The 20,032-nt window shown below is 37.4% G+C and overlaps 3 protein-coding genes across 5 annotated transcripts in view; 2 read left to right on the top strand and 1 right to left on the bottom strand.

The window, feature by feature from the left end:
* LOC117792630 (proteoglycan Cow) overlaps nt 1–2,983 on the top strand; it is a 47,249-nt gene extending 44,266 nt beyond the window's left edge. The window contains exons 6-11 of one of the 2 annotated variants that reach the window (XM_034632843.1): nt 289–488; nt 543–662; nt 722–824; nt 882–1,268; nt 2,224–2,361; nt 2,877–2,983. In XM_034632843.1, the coding sequence (XP_034488734.1) occupies nt 289–488; nt 543–662; nt 722–824; nt 882–1,268; nt 2,224–2,361; nt 2,877–2,983 (1,055 nt within the window). Of the gene's footprint in view, nt 1–288; nt 489–542; nt 663–721; nt 825–881; nt 1,278–2,223; nt 2,362–2,876 lie in introns of both variants that reach the window. The other variant, XM_034632842.1, reaches the window with a different exon arrangement.
* A 6,782-nt stretch (nt 2,984–9,765) lies between these two features.
* Nucleotides 9,766–18,216, top strand: LOC117790642. The gene is made up of 8 exons (XM_034630138.1): nt 9,766–10,355; nt 11,531–11,905; nt 11,968–12,157; nt 16,045–16,282; nt 16,390–16,570; nt 16,633–16,846; nt 16,915–17,103; nt 17,195–18,216. Exons 1-8 carry the CDS (start codon nt 10,271–10,273, stop codon nt 18,141–18,143), a joined length of 2,421 nt encoding a protein of 806 aa, XP_034486029.1. The 5' UTR covers nt 9,766–10,270; the 3' UTR covers nt 18,144–18,216.
* LOC117790643 (ubiquitin-like domain-containing CTD phosphatase 1) lies at nt 18,157–19,459 on the bottom strand. 2 transcript variants are annotated; one of them, XM_034630140.1, is made up of 3 exons: nt 19,320–19,459; nt 19,074–19,246; nt 18,157–19,019 (listed from the first exon to the last, which is right to left on the bottom strand). In XM_034630140.1, the coding sequence occupies exons 2-3, from the start codon at nt 19,237–19,239 to the stop codon at nt 18,217–18,219; spliced, it is 969 nt and encodes a 322-aa protein (XP_034486031.1). In that variant the 5' UTR covers nt 19,240–19,246; nt 19,320–19,459; the 3' UTR covers nt 18,157–18,216. The 2 variants fall into 2 exon arrangements, with proteins under 2 accessions (XP_034486031.1, XP_034486030.1); XM_034630139.1 differs by having other exon boundaries at nt 19,316–19,425.
* Nucleotides 19,460–20,032: the final 573 nt, after the last annotated feature.

Here is a 20,032-nt window from a genome sequence, read left to right as displayed (position 1 = left end):
GCACATTAATTTTAAATTTGCACAGATGAAAGCGCATTGCAAGCACTGGCAACTCTTGATGTTGTTCTTGTTGTTATTGTTCTTGCTTTGGGCTTGGTAACATGCAAAAATAAATAAAATACAGAACAACAACCAAATGCATACATAAAATAGAAATGACGCCTCAGTGACCAGCGCCAGGATACGAAAACTTTGCCTGGGCCAAGCGAATTTTATGGCGGCCATTTTTCCATTTTTAACATTTCACCATTTTCCATGTTCCCATTTCTCGTTTTGCACGTTTAGCAGAAAATACCGATGGCAAGCGAATGCAGCGACTTGGCGAACGTGGTGGCTACAACAAATACAACAAGAAGATCAACCTCGACCAGCAGCAGCTGCAACAACAACAGCAACAGGCCTACAAGGACAGCAGCAACAACAACATCATGATGAACAGCGGCAATGTGATGGGCAACAACAACAACGACTTCAATACCATCATGAATGTAAGTGTATATTGAAGTATAGTCGTATAAGAAAAATATTGATCTGATTGACAGGATAAGGAGGACAACAATCGTCATTTTAATCACATCAATGCCCAATACACGTTCACGCCCGAGGAGATCAAATATGACAACAAGCACTACAAATATCTCAAGTATACGGCCTATAAGAAGGTACGAATAAACTATCCTGCTATAATTTGATTCTTAATCTAATATGCATCCTTTACTAGGATGGAAAATATCAGGAGGATAAGCACAAGATGCGTAACTACAATGAGAATGAAGTCGTTGAGAAGCAGCCACAGAAATACAATAAGAACAACAATGCAAATGGTAAGATATGAAACTAGTCTTATAATTAATGCGATTTGACAGTTATCCTTGTTGCAGGATATCCCTCAAAGTCGGCCGAGTGCAAGCCACAGCAGCTGACCGCAATTGGAAATCGCCTGCTTGACTGGTTCTCCGTCATCATGGCCGATAGCAAGAAGCGTCGTCAGCATAGCCAAAAATCGAAGGCACATTTCCCACCCGCCTGCAAAACTGAAGCCAAGTGGATGTTCGGTCATCTGGATTTGAACAACGATGGTCTGTTGTCGCTGCAGGAGATGTACGATCTGGAGCACGATCAGAATGAGCGTTGCATTAAGCCATTCATTGACACCTGCGATCTCGATCAGGATAGCTCGATCAATACACGGGAATGGTGTCGCTGCTTCGAGAAGACTGATCGTCCTTGTGCCGCGGTGCGCCGAAGAATCGCTGGCGACTTTGCAGGTGAGATAGGTACAGGTGGACATTTCTCTAGCTAACATAACACTAATATCTCGAATATTCTCTCTATATATTGTATATGTATTCTATTGAGTTGTTGCTGTGTTGTATTTGGTTTTTGCGTTCCCATTTCGAGCGCAAACCAAACAGCGCAATCACTACAACAACAACAACTACAACACAATTCTTCAAAAGAGACCCAAAAAATGAAAATGAAAAGAATAGAAGAGCGGGTAGCTAGAAGAGTAATCTGGTTTTACTTTTCCATTTCTGCCCCCTCTCACTCTATCTATCTCTATCCCTCTCTAACTCTGTATCTGTATCTCTTTCAACTCTGTTTTGTCTCGCTGTCTGCGCTTTGTTTTACCTTTTTGCCGCTTTCTTTACTTACACTCTTACACTCTTTTACACTACGTTTAACCCAATTCAAACTATAATTAAGCGCCTGCAAGTAATACACACTTACACACTCACACAGACACACACCCACACTTAGAGACACATTAGTAGCCACAGCAACTGTTAAAAGGGACACCTATTTTTCGTACTGTTTTCCTTTCTGTTTTGTTCTGTGCTTTTCCGCTCTCCGCTCTCCGTTTCAACATTTAGCCAAACGCAACTTTTAAGCCAGCAAATTAAACACTTTTAACAACAACACAACTCTTTTTTGTTGTCCTATTATCAACTTTAACTATATAATTTACATTTTTCTGTTTTTCTTTTTTGGCTTTTCTCTCAACACGACCCAAAAAGTACAAACAAAAAAACAGAGCAAGACAATAGAAATAGAATTACAAAAAAAAAAAAAAAGAAATTCGCTTTTGCTGCTTTCTCTTTCACGTTGCACGGCAAATTATGCAGAGACTTACTAAAATTGCGCATTGTTATTGTTTTTCTTCTACTTCTACTTCAACTTTTGTTGTTGTTTATGCTATTGTTGGCGGCATAAACTAATTAGGCGCCTACGCACCAGACTGCGACGTCCAAGGATTCTACAAGCCCACACAATGCCACAATTCGGTGGGTGTCTGTTGGTGTGTGGACAAGCATGGAGTTGAATTCGCCAATACACGCACACGTGGCAAGCCCAACTGCGGTGAGTAGCACACTCTCATATATATATATTTGACACAAATCTATCTGTGGCATGCGGCAAATGAAACAGGCGTATTGTGTATTGGCGTAACGTATACGCATAAATGCGTATACGTAATATTTGCCATTAAGTTTGAATGCAAAAGTGATGTAAAGCCTGTCGGTTTGGAGTTATTTAAGTTATGCTAAGCGGATAACCATAATTAGGTTTTGCTATTAATATTACGTATACGCAGTGTATAGCTGAGCTGAGAATTTTAAGCATAGCAGTTTCTTGAACATTAAGTTGGCCACATTAAATATGTTAAACTGTGCAAAGGCCAAGATTAATGTTAATTCTCTTGGCAAACTCATTTGTAATATTCATTTAAGATTTATGTTTATGTTTATGTTTATGATTATGATTGCTGCAGGCCATGCCGCCTGTCGAAAGTTCGATAAATTTGTATAGCTCGCAAGCATAAGTATTTGAGGCAGGTAATAATTTAATTTTACGTTCCATTTGCATTTGCACAGAGTCCGTGGTGAACAACGCCGCCTCGCTAACATCCGACGATGAGGACGAGGGCGCCGATGATGAGGACAGCGCGGAAGGCAGCGCTGATCAAATGTTGGTATTCTAAAAGCCACGCCCACGACGCCCACGCAGCCTAGGACGGACGTACGTACATATTGATTGCCATGGCTAACAATCTGCCAATAGGCAACTAATCCAATCAACGAGCATTCGGGCGTAAGCGTTGGACAAAACAAAATTAATAATATTATTATAATAACTACAAAGAAACCATAAAAAATAAAAGCAACTTATAAATGAAAACAAAAACTAAAAAAAAATCACAAAAACCAAAACAACAACATAAATGTGCAGTAGTTAAGTAAGAGTTTTCGAATAGAACAACAACTACATATACTTAGCAGCAAAAAGCAAAAGCAACACACTCGTAATTCGATAGCAAAAAGAAAATGATAATGAAAATTAAAATTTAAATGATATATATGAAAAGTGAAAATCATCGTTTGATAAGCGTCGCATAGTTCAAGGCGTATAGCACGCAAAATTGGTATAAAACAAATGCTAAAATTAGCTTATATGTATAAGGTGAAAACCACTCCCCCACACACAATAATTAAAAAAATAATTGTGGCACAGCAAACACTTTCCATCCATTAATTAACTGTTTTTTTTTTTGCTGTTGAGTTAGACAATGTTATGTGTATTTTGTGGCTGTGTCTAAATGTTTTGGCGGTAATTGAATTGGCCGCAGCTTCTGTTATTGCACGCGAATCCGTCTTTTAGCTTTTAAAGAGATTATTGTATACACATTTAAAATGTTTGTTGTCATTTATCTTTCTCTATCTCTCTCTATCCCCCGCTCAGTCTCTGCTCGATACCGTTACAAAACCAAACACACACACGCTAAAAATTCCGCCCAACAAAATTACATATAAATTTATGTGATAGGTTTTGAAAATATTAAAGAAAATAAATTGAAAGCAGATGATGGGGAAAAAACCAAAATGAAAAGCTAGCAAAAATTTTCTGTTCGCTTCAAGTAAATCGTGAAATGTTTTAAATGACATTAAAATGCGACTAATGAAGTTAAATTAAAAGGTAAACAGTCATAATTAGTTGCACTTCCATTTAGAGTTACTTAGTGTATTGCATACCAGATATATAGTGAGAGCTGCAAGTCATGCGATCGACTATATAAATATGTATTACATATGTCAGCATTCTTTAGAGATTCCTAGAGTTAGAGGAAACATATACCACATAATTATGAGTAGGCACTGCTTTCATTTAATAGAAGATGTTCCAACTTACATTTAGCACCTGCTAAAAGATAGCTGAGTAATTGCTTATACCTATCAAATAATACACCCAAATCACACAATTATAACATTTGCATTTGGGCATTTTGAAATTGCCAAAACAAATATGAGAAATAAATAAACAAACAGATATGAAAATGAATTTGCTAAAATATACATTTAACTTGCAACCAGGCACACCGCAACGAGATCTACAAATTTCCACATAAATCATATTAAAATAATATACGATATAAACGTAAGAGAAAATGCTTATGCATACGTACGAGTATATACACAATTGATATATATACGTATATATAAATATAAATAAATATAATATAATATGTTTAATATGTATGTAAGTATATAAGTGGCATAATTAAGTGGCAGCATAATGGTAAATCAACTTCAATTCGCATTTCACATGCATTTCATATATAGTGCATTGTTCATTACGCTAATTTATTAAAAAAAAAAGAAGATTTTTTAAACAATTGCTTGCAATAATTATTAACTAGCAAACTAAAGTAATTAGTAGAAATTAAACTGCGCCTAAGATACCGGACAAATTCGAATAACTTTTTAATTATAGCAGTATTTAAGTCAAACCTGTTCCGATATCCACTTTCTCAGCCATTTCACATACAAAACTCCAGAGCATATTTTTGAGGGCAGCATGGAATTAAGTTGCTTTAAGCCTTATTGTTATTTTTGTTTACATTTCTGATGCTCCTTAAAGTATCTTTTGTTTACTTTTGTGGATTTAATTGGCAGGTGACATGTGAAAGAGATTTGATATGTGAAATGAAAGATAAATTGATCAGAATAATTATAGAAATTGTACTTTCTTGCTGCATTTAAAAATTGTCGCGTGGTTTACACCCTTTAAACTGACTATATACTATGATCACGATTGTATTTATGTATGTATTTATGTACTTGTGTATTAAGCGAATTGCATTAATTTTATTGAGTCAAAATATAAGAACCTGAAATTCCCATAGTAAACATCCCTCAATCGAACTTTTTGGCACTCAAACATCAAACTGAAATAAATGCAGATCATTTCCTATCATAACTCTCAAAGAATCGAAAATCGAAAAATTATAGTTGACAGGTGAAAAGAAAATTGAGAACAGGTCTGCTAATCCTTCATTTACCTTTTTGGAAAAAATAAGTTTTATTTATTTTTTAATCTCCGTCTTTTAATGCAACCACAAAAAATATATTCAATAGTATGAAAAGGTTTTTAACCACTTTATTCAATTATCAACAATTTAAATACGTATAAATGCATTTTAATAAATTTTATAAGAGATTTAATTGAATATTTTGGATATAATAATGCAAGCATAAATCGATTAAGTAAATAATGTCAAAAGGCTTTGGATTTTGTTTAAATTACCTATATATTAAATATTTCTGTTTAATTTATGTACACAAAACGATGAAATCAATAAATATTATTTAATGCAATTTAAAATGTAGAATTTGAAGTTTTTTAGTGAATGTCTAAGCATTGACAAAAGTAAGTATCTGCAACCTTACAAATTATATTAATTCCATATCATAGCAATAAGTAACAATGTTTTATATAATTTTTTCATAATCATAATTCTGCGACTAGGGTAAATTCATATTCGACTTTCTGTTGAAGTTCTCTTAAAAGATACATAAAATTTGTAAAACAAAAGTTAATTAAAAATATATTTTAGTTTTGTTTTTGTATTTATTTTAGACAATCAAAAGTTGATGCAATAAATAAGTTGCGTCAACTTGTGACATTTAAACGGACTCCCAACTAGAAGACACAATGCCAAGAATGTGCAGTGTTGATAATAAATTTGAAGCGCTAATTTTATGCAAGCACAAAAAAATAAAGAAGTCAACAAGCAACATAAGCAGACAACAAAAACAAAAATAAAATAACAACAACCAGAGCAATGTCAGCAACAGGCTCACAAAACAATTATGGCAGAGATTTAAATAAATTGTAGTTTGCGGCGCGGCGACAACGGAGTCAGCGATAAAGTCGCCTCGTTTCATTCAGAGTTCACACGTTAGACGGGGCTTTGAAGAGGGTGAAGTGAGAGGGGGATAGGGGGGGAGAGAGAGGGCGTGTCGTTAGTGTTAGTGTTAGTAGTGTCAAGGGTGCAACTAGCGCTAACTTTTTGGCATGCTTTACAAAACGGAAGTTGTGCCAACAGCAACAAGCAACGTTAGACAATTAAGCATATGTCAAACACAGCACACATACATGCACATAATAAGCACATAGATACACACACACAAACTCATACTTAGGTTCAGTTTGGACATGTGCAACTTTTAGTTAGTCGTTTAGTCACCCAAACGGAGTGTTGTCTGATTATTTTCAGAGTGTGAGTTGTTATTGTTGTTGATGGAAGCTGTGTGAAAGAGAGAGAGCGACAAAGAGAGAGAGAGAGAGAGCGATATCCAAACAATCGTGATATGTGCGTAGCTATTTGCATAATTCAGTGCTTTAAACAATGTGACAAGTTGCATGCAACGCCTGGCTGAGACAGCTACTGTTATTGTTGTTGTTGGTTGTTGTCGTTGTATGTGGGTGCTGCCGCCTTCGTTGGGGCATTCAAGCGTAACTTTAGCCGGTGCTTTATGGCCTGTTTGCCCATACGCCCTTCCTTCCTTCCTGACCTGACCTGACTGCCTGCCTGCCTGTCGGCCTGTCTGACATGTCACACAGCTGTGTATACTCGACGCGTCAGTGTGTATGTGGTGTGAGTGTGTGTGGTGTGAGTGTGAGTGAGTGTGAGTGTCAGTGTCTCATTGTTGCTTCTGTCTGACCCCACTTAAGACCACAAGACACAGAGACCACGTTGTCTGACTTTTTGGCATTTTTAATTAGGCAGACTTTTGTCATGTGTGCGACATAGGTTAATTTTCTATAAGTATACTTATATATAATACTAATACATATAGTTACACATATACTGGTTTATACATAATTATTTAGTTTTATTCTGTTTTATATGCAACTTTGCAAGTTTTGTTTTTCATGCGTCATTCAGGCGTCACTTGGCGACGTTTCGTGTGTGTTTGCAACTGACACAAACACACATACACTCACACACTGACACACTGACACAGACACTCACATGCACACTCAAGCACACGCAACTGTTTTTATAGTTCAAGGTGAAATGCAAAACTCTGTGGATCGGGCATGAGCTGAAAATAAACTTGCAACTGGCCGCGGCCCTTTGTTTATGGCTGCCACACTTCCACACTACACAAATTTTAAAGTCACATTCTTGACGCTACTGCTATTATTGTTGCATTTTTGTTTTATATACATACATACATATTTATTTGTATATGTATGTTGGCTTGACCCTCTTTCGCCTAGCAACATTTGGGAATCATGGACCAAGGGGGAAGCAGGAGAATACTAGGGGCAGCGGGGAGGTATGTCGACCTGCATATTGTTTTATTTTGCTCCACAACATGCAATTATAATAGTGCCCTTGCATGTATAGTGGATGGCTTATGAATTATTACGTATACGCAACGCGACAATCAAACTGAGGTGGAAAGCAAAAGCAAAGGAAAAATGAAAAGCGAAAGGTAAACTGTTCTCTGTAGTCATGGAAATTGCTCATTAAATGAGGTCAAAATTACAATGGCCATTGTGCAACTTTTGTCTTTTAGACACTAATAAGCAAGATGTTATAACATATCAAGTATACGACTTTGATTTTTTTTCATTTTTTTTTTAATTTAAAGTAAATTAAAATTCAGCAATTTAAATGTTGGCTGGCATTGCACTTCGAATTGATGAGTGCAGTACAGTGCAGTACAGCTATTGAAGTACTTTTCTGTAAATTGGCTTTCAAATAAATCCTCTTGAGAATGATGAAGATTCTTGACGAACTTCAATGTTAGCACAACAATGGAGAATTATAGCTACACTATTATTCGCAATAAATTTCTGAGAATTCTATAACTTCGAAGCGAGCTAAAGAGTCTAAATTGAAGTAGGGAAACAATTCAAATTGAGCCTTTGCTCTTAAACTCACAGTGAAATAAATAATCAAATATTTTGCATCAAAAACCATGTCATAAATGTGTTTTATTTGATTTTATTTAGTGTTATGCTATTTAGATTATGAAATATAATAAATAATAGTTATATTTTGATGTTTTTTTTGGAATACAGCAACAATACAGAGCCTTTAATAGATAACTTAATTAAATGAGAATTTCATTTAATGTACATATAAATGGTCAACTTAAACGTACTTCAAATATGCCCAGTTGGCTGGAATTTTACGTATAAGAATATGCAAATGGGTCCACATTTTAGCTGGCAAATTGAGCAATTGCATGTCAAAGTCCTTAAATTAATTACGTATACGTACAGTCCCGCTTATAGCTCGCAATTTTGTATATATTTAGTTGTAATGCATGTACACTAGATGTAATGTCAACCGTAGCTTTGGGCCTATGGGCACATCATCGCTCAAGCAAAACATCTGGGCGTCGTCTACGCAGCTACTGATTGTGACCTTGACCAACTTGCCAATAAGTAAATAAACTGAAACTCCACAATGTGTAGCTGCAAAAGGTCACGCACAAAAGTCGCTAGGCATTCGAATGTGTCTCCAAATACGAAATACAACATAATTATGTCAAAGGTCAATAATATCTCCCTCTTCTCTTTCTCTCTCCCTTATTGTCTCTCTCACTCTCTTCAACCGCATGGCTAATTGATTGTGTGCTACTGTAACTAATTAGAAATCAACAACAAATTAAGCAGACACAAAATTGCGCATACGCCCCATGTGTTTATGTGTACTATATGCAAAAGAATCAATTGTTACACACACACACACATACATGTTAAGCTGCATTTATGTTGTAACTGTAACAATACAGATCAACAATTGTGAATTAAACATTTATCATGAAACTACAACAAAGCAACAAACAATAGTTGTCAACGACCAAAAACCACTGAACTGTTAAATGTTCCATCGAATACAACAAATACAACAACAACAAGACGACAATTTGACATATACAACAACAGCTGAAACACAACTGTGCAAACAGTCAAAAGATACACGGAAAGTGAGCTTAATGCATGGCTTGATGCGATTGCGATGCCAATAGTTAGAGATATGTTCACATTCATAGATACAGCTGTAAGCCTGGGCGCACTACCTGAAGCATGAGCTACGCATAGTGCCTCCCTTTCTCTCCACTCTCCCTCTCTCACTCTCTCTCTCTGTCTACTGACTATTACCTGATGCCTCCTCCAACTCATTGGCATGTGCTTTAAATATTTTTGTTTATTGCACAGCGAGCATTTCAATTGTGTCTCCTACTTTTCTTTGCTCTCTCTCTCTCTCTTTCTCTCTCTCTCTCTCTTTTCACTCACTGAAGATACACTCCAGCTGCGATCTAATCATCTAGTCAGCCGGCGCAGTTGAAATTGACGTTGACATGAAATTTCTCATACGCTCGGTTAGCCGCGACTTCGACGTCGACGTCGACGTTCGATCAAAGGCAGCGCTGCGTCAGCAAGCAGCATGCATATCAGCTCGGGTATTCCAACAGTATGTGTGTATCTACCTGGCTCGGCCTCAGTCTCAGCCTCAGTATTAGCCTCCACCTCAGTCGCAGTTGAAGCCTCAGCTATTTGCAAGTCGAAAGTCGCGCTCGTTGGACGTGAGCTTTAAAATCCGCGTGTAAAGTGCAGTTTGGGTTAATTGGAAGTACGATTTAAATATGTGTCGGAAAAAAGTGTAATAAATAAAAAGTGATAAAAAGATGTTTGTTGTAGCTGCCATGCATTAAATTTAATTGCGCTAATTGACGACCTTCGATATTCATTTTCAGCCCGGGGCAATTAAAATGCAAACTGATATTTTTGGATTAAATTGAAAGTTTAAAATTGTGAAAAACTTAAGCAGGTCAAAAAGGCAAATTAACAACAATTGCCTATCAATTCTGGTCAAAATTATATACAACAACAAATTTGCTATGCAATAACCATAATAAAATTAAAAAAGAAAACGAAAAACAAAGGAACAACAAGTTGAAAAACAATGCCGAAATTAGAATCAACAACGCAATGTCTGTGCAATTTAATATGCACAATAATGTTATTGTTGTTGCCACAAAACTCAAGCGGTAAGTAACATTATGGCCAACTCCTGCAACCTCCCGTATAGGACATTTGGCTAAAACCAATAACCAGCAATTCTACTATGCAAATATTTTGTAGGTTTAACTAATTAGGTTTAATATTTGAAACACAAACATCGGACTATTTGTCTACCCTGTAATTAGCATATAAACGAGGTCACAACACCAGTCAGCTGAGATAGTGTATTAAGCTAGTTTTATCTTTTCAAATATTCATATAAAATACAGACACAGTTTGTAAAACACAAATAAATATGTGTTATGAACATCTGTCAGTCAATCGATGGATTTAGTTGAAACATTGCTTCTCATAAATCATTATTAATACCCTGCATCTATTGAAAATTTTTAGAAAAGTGTATGCTACATTTGTGTAAACAAAAGGCCAGTAATTGCATCTCTGTGTATATTTAGTTTATATAAATTATAATATTAAATTATAAATTCTCTATGAGTTAGGTACATAGATACATTATGTGTATTTGTGTTTATATAAATATGTGTTAGGGACAGCCGGAGCTGGCTACAGGGTATTGTGTAGTCGAACATTCTCAACAGTTGCAGCTATTAAATCATTTTTGCACTTGTAATTTGCATTGTATGGCAATGTTTTTGAGTCAAAGCCAAAACGACACGGATCAATTTACAACAGAGTGCTAGAGAGGGAGTGAGGGAGAGAGAGAGAAATAGAGAGAGATAGAGATAGATAGAGATTAATATACTCTTCCCAACTATTGTTTAACTGTTTACATAAGTTATTAGAGAAGGAAGTAATCGCACTTGACTTAATTGTTAGATTAAAAGTAGAAACAATTTCAACAATTCCCTAAAGGGTTTGGTTTCTACCCCCCTACAATATATAGATAAATGATCATCTTTCTATATATATTTAGTATACATATCTAACTAAATGCCTGCGTAATTGCTTAGTTATGCATAGAACTCTCGCTTTATTCGCTTGGCTAATTAATAACAATATTGGCAAACTGCACAATTTGTGTATTCTCTATCGCACTGAAATCAATATGCACAAATCGAGGTATTGCTCAGATACTAGTAGATATATATAGATTGTTGATATATACCTGTCAGCAATTCGTGGAATGTTTACTTCTCAGTCAACCGCAGAGATTAAGTCAACTATTCTCTGATTCCAATAGATGCATTGCTGCTCAAGTGTCCTCTGCATCAGATGCAGCTACAGAAGATTGTGGGATTCCGTCCCCCTCTGGATTATCTCAGTGAACGGAATTTGATTTATGCTCCGCCAACTGTCAGCAATTTCAAGGATCGCGATCGAAGAAGTGGAGACTATGGATTGCCGGAAGAAGTGCCCGGTCCGCCGGCAAGTCAGATCTGTTGGAGGAGCTGTAATGAGGATCCGGATTGCATAGCCTATGTGCATCTATTGGATACAGATGAATGCTATGGATACTCATATTTTGAGCGCAACTCACGCTATCTGCCCATTGCGGATGAGTTGCCATTGGTGGCCGATGGCGAGGCCATGTTCTATGAGAAGACCTGTCTGCGTGGTTTGTATTAACGGATGGGGGCGGCAACTTGTCAGACCATGGCTAACCTTGGCTCATTGCAGTGCCCGAAGCGTGTAAAGGCCGCCTTTGGGCGCTGACCAAAATTCCGGGTAATAGTCTGGTGTTCCATGGCAGAAAGACCATTTCGACGCTGGTCACGCGTCGTGAGTGCGCCGAGAGATGTTTCTTCGAAACGCAATTCAGATGCCTCTCCGCCTCGTTTGCCCCATCGTATCGGAACAATCGTGAGCGGTAATTGACAGTTTCAGCTAACAAAATTAATTGCAATTGTTATGCATACCTAATGGAAAATGGGAAATTCTTTCTGTCCGATTATGATATCACTATACTATTCTCAGAGCTGTGAAAAGTGATTTTAATTTGTTTTTATTAAAAATTTAACGGCATAATGGTATCTTCCAGAAATACAATAATATTTCATTGAATTAATTAATTATCTTCAACTATAACTAAATTGTCTATTTTGAATATGTATTGAAATTATTTATTATCAAAAAATGTTTAATTGGGTTCGGTAAATTAAATACATAGAATAAACAATTGTATTTTCTCAATTTAAGTCGATTAAGTCGTTTAAAGAACTTTTTATTTGTAGTTTATTGAAGAATCTAACTTAAGAAAATGATTAAATTGGCATTCATTTATTTACATATTTTAAATTTTTTAATAAAAACGATAATCATAAAGCATCTCCCAAACCAGAGCGAATAAATCGCAGCGGCAGCGGCGCGAATATATAATTACATTGCGTCTTATGAACGTATCCACACCAGAGAACTGCAACGGGTAAGAGATGTTCGATCAGACTCGAACATTGACTCGTACTCGTTGTGATTTTTAGACCCCGTACTTAAAAAAAGTACAGGGGTCTATTGGGTTTGTTTTACCGAATATGTGCGTAACAGGTAGAAGGAGGCGTGGCAGACCCTATAAAGTATATATATTCTTGATCAGCATCAATAGTCGAGTCGATATAGCAATGTCCGTCTGTCTGTCTGTCCGTCTGTCTGTCTGTCTGTCTGTCTGTCTGTCTGTATGAACACCTAGATCTCGGAGACTATAAGAGCTAGAGACACCAAACTTAGTATGTAGGTTCCTCTATACTGCAGGCAGATCAAGTTTGTTTCAAAAATCAGCCACGCCCCCTTAACCGCCTGCAAATCGACATTGAAAATTTCATATCCAAATTATAAGAGCATTTTGAAAGCCAGAAATTCCAGATTTTGCACAGATGAAGATATAATTGTCCTAAATTTTTGCTGAAAATTTCATTCTGATCGCACAGTAAATAGCGAAGATATTCAAATAATAAATTTTGCTGTTAAATTCGTTGATGGCGCGTTGGCAGTAATTAAAACTTGAATATCTTGATAAAACAAAAAATTTATATTAACATATTATATAACAAATTGGCGTCCATTCAGACGTGAGCTTCGGTGGCGCAGTGTACTGAGTCGCGGAGTCGGACAGTGCTCGTGGGTTCGAGTCTGCCGTGGGCGAAAGATTTTAATTTATTTATGTTCGAATTCAATTTCATTTTATATTAAAACAAACTCAGTGCTTATTTAAAATGTAATATTAACATTAAATGTTAAAATATAAATTATTTCTTTTACTTTTAATTGAGCACTAAAACAAGCAATATGGCCATTTAGGAGGATAAAGACATAAGTGAGAGTGGCTCAACACTTTGAGCCTTTGTCTTTTGAAAATTTTTGCAATTTTGTCGCGGGTTCGATTCCCGGCGGGAACAACTTTTTTTCCAGCAGAATTTAAGCTAGATTTTTTAATTTTTACAATTTATTGAAATTGTTATTTATGAATGTTATACTGACATTTAATATTGAATACATGTTTAAAAATTTCATTTAAATAATTTTGCATTGGTATTTATATAAACGTTAAGTTAAAATTCTATGTTAATTTCATGTTTATTATAAATTTACTGTGTAAATTTATGTTTTTAGTAAATTTGTCTTTTTTTGGTTTTCAATTATTTTACTATTTGATTTAACATTTAGCATGTTTAACTGCAGTTTTAATTTATTCTCTGTTAAGGTTTCACTTATGCTTAACATAGCCAAATATGCATAAACGCATGTTTATATATATGAATGCTTAGCTAGAAACTTCTTTTGTTTTGGCGCGTGCCAACATATGTATGTATGTGTGCACTTAACAGATCTTAATCTTAAATATTATTTAGTTTTTAGAAGTGACTGATTTTGGATAGTAAGTACGGGGTCTCCGACAGTCGAGTATGCTCGACTGTAGCACCGGCCGACTAGTTTCATTTTGTTCATGCGATCGGAGCGGATCGTTCGAACTGAGCGTTTGATTCGAACGGTCAGTTCGAATCAAATCGTCCGCAATCATGCTGATCGTCTGTGAGCGTTCGTTTCGATCCAATCACGTTCGAGTAGCAATGATCGAAATGATTTTTGAGCGTTTGTGAGCGTTCGTTTCGATCGAGTCACGAGTCATGATCGAACTTGCTGGTTGATTTGATTTGATTCATACCCGTTTTGCTCAAACGATCGGATCAATCATCGAGTCATACTCGAGTTGACTCGTTCGGAAAATGTGCGAGGCAGAGCGCGCACGTGGCAGCGTTTGCGCTTGCAATGATATGAATTTATGCGCGTAAATATGTATATATATAAATGCAATAGTATTTATGCTTAAGACGTTTATTGTAAAATTAATTACGGGCTGCGTATACATACGAACATACATATGTATATACATACAAACATGCAATCACACATGCCCATAATAAAATAATACTATTTTAATTTTTTTAAAGACTGGAAAAACTATCAAACTTTAAATTATTTAAAATAAATTATACTTTTATAATATTAATTAATTTAATTTTTTCATTTTACTTTTAATTTAAAATTTAAATTTTTAGCAGACATTTTTCATTATTTTATTTTATATTTTATAAACTATTCTAAGTTGACATTAAATAAATAAAAAAATATTTAAAGCTAAATAAATAATTAATAATAAATAAATAAATTATAAATAATAGTTTTAATAAAATGTGTGTACATAATTGCGTTCATATAAATATGCATTTACATAAATATAATATAATTACATAAATATAAATGTATGTACATATATGCGCACATTTACCTAGAAGAAGAAGAAGCAGGAAAAAAATACAAAATCAACAGTGTCGTTTTCGATCGTACTCGAACAATCACAATCAAATCAAATCAGTCAGCAAGTTCGATCATGACTCGTGACTCGATCGAAACGAACGCTCACAAACGCTCAAAAATCATTTCGATCATTGGTACTCGAACGTGATTGGATCGAAACGAACGCTCACAAACGATCACGATCCATGACGATCGTTGCTACTCGAACGTGATCGGATCGAAACGAACGCTAACAAACAATCACAATCAAATCAGCGTTTTTTTCAAAACCGCGCATGCAGCGTTTTTTCCGCTTGCCGCCAAGAACGATAAAATTAGATAGCGCAGAAATTTGCTCATGTTATGCGCTGATGACGTCACATGTGATGCATGTGTTGAATTTTTGCCTTGTTTACATGTTAAATTACTATATTTTGGCTTTTAATATAATATAATTATAATAATATAATACGAGAAGCAGTTTTTAACTTATAATCATTTACTTTTATTGAAAAATATTTATTAAAAATCATCACATGTGACGTTCATGCGTTTAGCTGTTTATGCGCAATGTATTTTTTCATGGCTGTCATTTGACGAAGACATTTTTTTCGAATAAAGAAACCGCGAATAAACTCGCCGCGGTGTGAACACACTTGCGATTTTGGCGCGGAAAACATCACGCGGTTTATTCGCGCCGCTGCCGCTGCGATTTATTCGCTCTGGTTTGGGAGATGCTTTATAAGATCCCGCTTGCATTCTTGGTTAAAAAGAGTTTTCACAAAATGATAATTGAAAAAACTGTTTTCTACTACTAAATTTTAAGTTATAATTTTTACTACCACTATATTTTTATTATACTCGTAGCTGTGATTTCCATCATCCCTAATTTATTCCTCTGAAAGTGAAGTGAAGTCATAAATCATTGAGAGATTCACATTTGTAACATAATTTTCCCCCCGGCAGGTTTCGGAATGAGGCACGGCCGACGTTGCCACATGCCACATATGGTCGCTGCACACTGAGCGACAAGGACAAGTCGATACAACCCGACGCATTCCGGGCAGCGCCCTACGATGAGGAATACATGGAGAACCAATGCTATGAGCGAGCCATGGAGAACGACAATTGCTCGTATGAATTGTATGCCAACAGCAGTTTCATCTACGCGGAAGCCAAATATTTGGGCCTAACCCAGAAAGAGGTGTGCCCCATGGGTTGAAGCGCTTCAGCAAATCGCGTTGCGCATTATTATGTGATTCTAATCGATTTTGGCCCCCTTTGATGATTGATGACCTTTTCGTATTCCAGTGTCAGTCGCTTTGCACACACGAGTCCAAATACTACTGCCAAGGCATCTCCTTCTACTATGTGAATCAGTTGACCCGCTCCGAGTGTTTGCTACACTCCGAGGACATCATTTCGCTGGGACCGCGCAGCCTGAAGATGCGCGAGAATTCCATTTACATGAGACGCGTCAAGTGTCTAGATGGTGAGTTAATATAGAACATCAACTTTAAGCCAAGCTAAGACTTTATCTTTGTTGTGCCACAGTGAAGGTGTTTTGCACTCGCGATGAGATGAGTATACGCTACAAGCCCAAAGACGCCTTCAATGGCAAGATGTATGCCAGCATGCACTCCAAGGATTGCCAGGTGAGCGATTCCCACAATGGAAGTTTGTTGCTGCGCCTTGAAATTGGCAGCGAGGCCAAGGAGAATCGTTGTGGTGTGCTGCGTGCCTACGAAATGACGCAGGCTTACCACAGGTAAGATTACACAATATCCTTAAGGGTCAGTTAATGAGCAGATCTTCTTGGTACCTTCATCCTTGCAGAACCTTCATCTCCGCTTTGGTGATCATTCAAAACAACGCGAATGTGCAGACCCAAGGCGATCGTCTCATCAAAGTTGGCTGCATCCTGAACAATGCCACCTCCATGCTGGAGCGTGACAGCAGCTCGGATGCCACGGAGCAGGTGCCCAGTGCCATTGCCTTGGAGTCATCGCTGGAATATGCTGAGCAGTAAGCACATCAGAGTTATACAAAATTGCAATCTATTCAATCAATCATTGCTAACACAACCTATAACTATAAACATGATCCCCATTTGCAGCATGTTTCCGCAGGAGGGTGTGGTGCATTACAACAGCAGCAATGGACCTCAACCACAACCGCAGATCACTCTACAAATTGTTGATCTCTCGCATCAGCATGAAACGAATGATGTGAGGATTGGCCAAGATTTGGAGCTGCAAATTGTGGCGGCATACAGCGTGGATCAGCTGGGCGAGCATCTAGAAATGCAGCTGGCGCCTTTGCCGGACTTTCGAGCCACTTCGTTGGTGGCCAAGTCACAGGACAATCAGAATTACGTATTGTTAATCGACGAACGAGGCTGTCCCACAGATGCCAGTGTGTTTCCAGCCTTGGAACGCGTTCGCTCACAGTCGCAGAGCATGCTGAGGGCACGTTTCCATGCCTTTAAGTTCTCGGGCACGGCAAACGTCAACTTCGATGTAAAGATACGCTTTTGTGTGGAACGCTGTCCGCCTGCCAATTGCATGAATCTCTCTCCAGGCAATTGGCAACGACGCAAGCGACAGTTGGAGCAGCCAGAAAGGCAACTGCAAGAACTCAGGATACAAAATCCAGTATACATATCAACAGTTATGGATGTGATGCCGGAACAGCTGAGGAATGCAACTGCATCCCAGGCGAATATAAGCACACAAGTTGAGTTGCCCCTCAACTACAATCTGCGAGTCCATGGACCGGATCAGGCCAACAGCAATAGCTACTTGTATGGAGAGCGTGGTGTGCTGCTCATCGCCGGAATTGATGATCAGCTGCACCTGGACAACATTTGCATCAATCAGAGCCTGCTGATAGCGCTCTTCATACTCTGGCTGATCTGCCAGGTGGCGTTACTCTTTGGCTGTGGCATGGTGTTGCAGCGTTATCGCCGCCTGGCAAAGCTAGAGGAGGAGCGACGGCGACTGCATGAGGAATATCTGGAGGCTAGACGCGTTCACTGGGCAGATCAGGGCGGATATACGCTCTAGATATCAACACATATGCGTTAAAAAATTATTTTAATTGAATAAAATTAAGAGAATCTTACAAGTGTAAATACAATTAAGAGCTTTTCTTGGGATCATAGTGCTCCCATTTACGATGATTGAGCTGATTAAAATCTTTGCAGTACTGGGCAATCTGGCGCAGATAAGTGGACAACTTCAAGAGCTCCTTGTCCTTGCTGCGGTTCAGATGCGCCTGTCGAAATGGACGTATTTTGAGTCCCGACTTGGGATTCATCATGAAATTGCGGCGTATGTCATCGAACATGATGGTGTTCTTGGAGCTATATTGCTTGTACAATCCCCAGATAACACCCAATGGCTTTACATCCACAACACCACGTTCCGGGACATGCACAGAGATCATTGCATTCGAGTCGAGGTAAAACATTATTTTATAATTCTCATTATTTGCCACGCCCAGCAGTCGCATCTTCTCCTCAATCCATCGCATGCTGGTGGCGGACCAAATAACAATATCGTAGTGTTCATATGCGGAGGTGAGAAACTCATGGAGGAACGGTCGCATCAGCTCTGTTCCCTGCTCTGCGGGAGAGCGATGATCAAACAGAGTGTAATCGATGTCCAGGACAAGCAAGTGTTTTCCCTCCCGTGACGGCGACAGCTCCGTTATCTTATAGTCACGCACACGTCGCTGCACCTTCGCCAGATACACTGCAGAGTTCTCCACAGATTCCTCGCGCTCCTCGGCATCATCGAAGTCATCGATGACCTCGCCAATATCATCCGGCAGACTGCAAGCGTCCTCAATGTCCGCCTCCGTCGAGCCAACCATCATGAGCTTAAAATTGGGCTTCAACTCCAGAGCACACAGCTTAATGTTGTCTGCCGCGGGTTTTCCTGCAAATCCGCTAATGAATTAACATGTTATGTTCACCTGGAGTTGGAATTTACCTTTGAACTTCAGATTTAACAACTTTTGACGTTCCGGTCGCACTTGTGTTTTTCGAAAGATCTCGTGACGGAGCACCTCGACGGTGTCCTGGTCGGTCAGGTCTGTTACTGGATACTCTTTGCCACTCCATTTTACAATAATCACAATTTCCTTTATTTCAGTCATTTTGCAACTGCAGCAAATTATTTTGTAACAATGTTTAATCAAATGTGCTGTCAAATGTCATTTAGTTTATACTTACGTACTTAGTTTCGCGTGCAGGTAACGGATTGTATTTTTGTTTTGTTTGATTATTAATTTATTTATTACATTATTTGCGCGTCAGCAGACAATTTCATCTGCTCGAAAATTTTTGTTAAAATTTGCGTTCGTCTGATTCTTTTTTTATCTGAACATTAAACTAGTTCTTTGATCAGCTCTTTCAGCAGTGCTGGCAACTTTTTAAGGAAAAAGATATTTGGGGGCACTTTTGAATATTTTTATAAGAAATATTAATTGCAAAACATAGCTAAATATATTTTGAAAATTCCCATATTTCCGGCTTATAGCAATTTTAAAATTTTTTTAACAATCGAACTGTGAAAATGACCAGAACTAGCTATAAAATAGTTAAGTTAGCAACAGTGTCCTTTAGTACAGTTGTCTACTATTGTGAATGGTAGCACAGTGACGTGTTCATTTAGTTCTTTTGCTACCTTAACCATCACTCCTTTACCAGCTATCGACTGCCCACACAATAACTAATCGATAAGTTGTCGTTTTTTTTTTGGAATATTTAAATTTGGGTTAATGCAAACTTCAAAATCCAAAAACTTTGCAATAAATTTATTAATTTTATGAAAATCAAAAATTTGAAGTTAAATAAAATTAAGGAAAACATTTGTATGAAGGTTTGAAGCTCGTCACCCGAAAGAGAGAGAAGTCACAAATTTAATTTAAAAAAAATATCAAAAAATCG

The sequence above is a fragment of the Drosophila innubila genome (genome assembly GCF_004354385.1).
Source record: "Drosophila innubila isolate TH190305 chromosome 3R unlocalized genomic scaffold, UK_Dinn_1.0 2_E_3R, whole genome shotgun sequence".
Lineage (NCBI taxonomy): Eukaryota > Metazoa > Arthropoda > Insecta > Diptera > Drosophilidae > Drosophila > Drosophila innubila.
The sequence above is the reverse complement of the archived record's forward strand: the minus strand, read 5'-3'. Positions and strand labels throughout refer to the sequence as shown.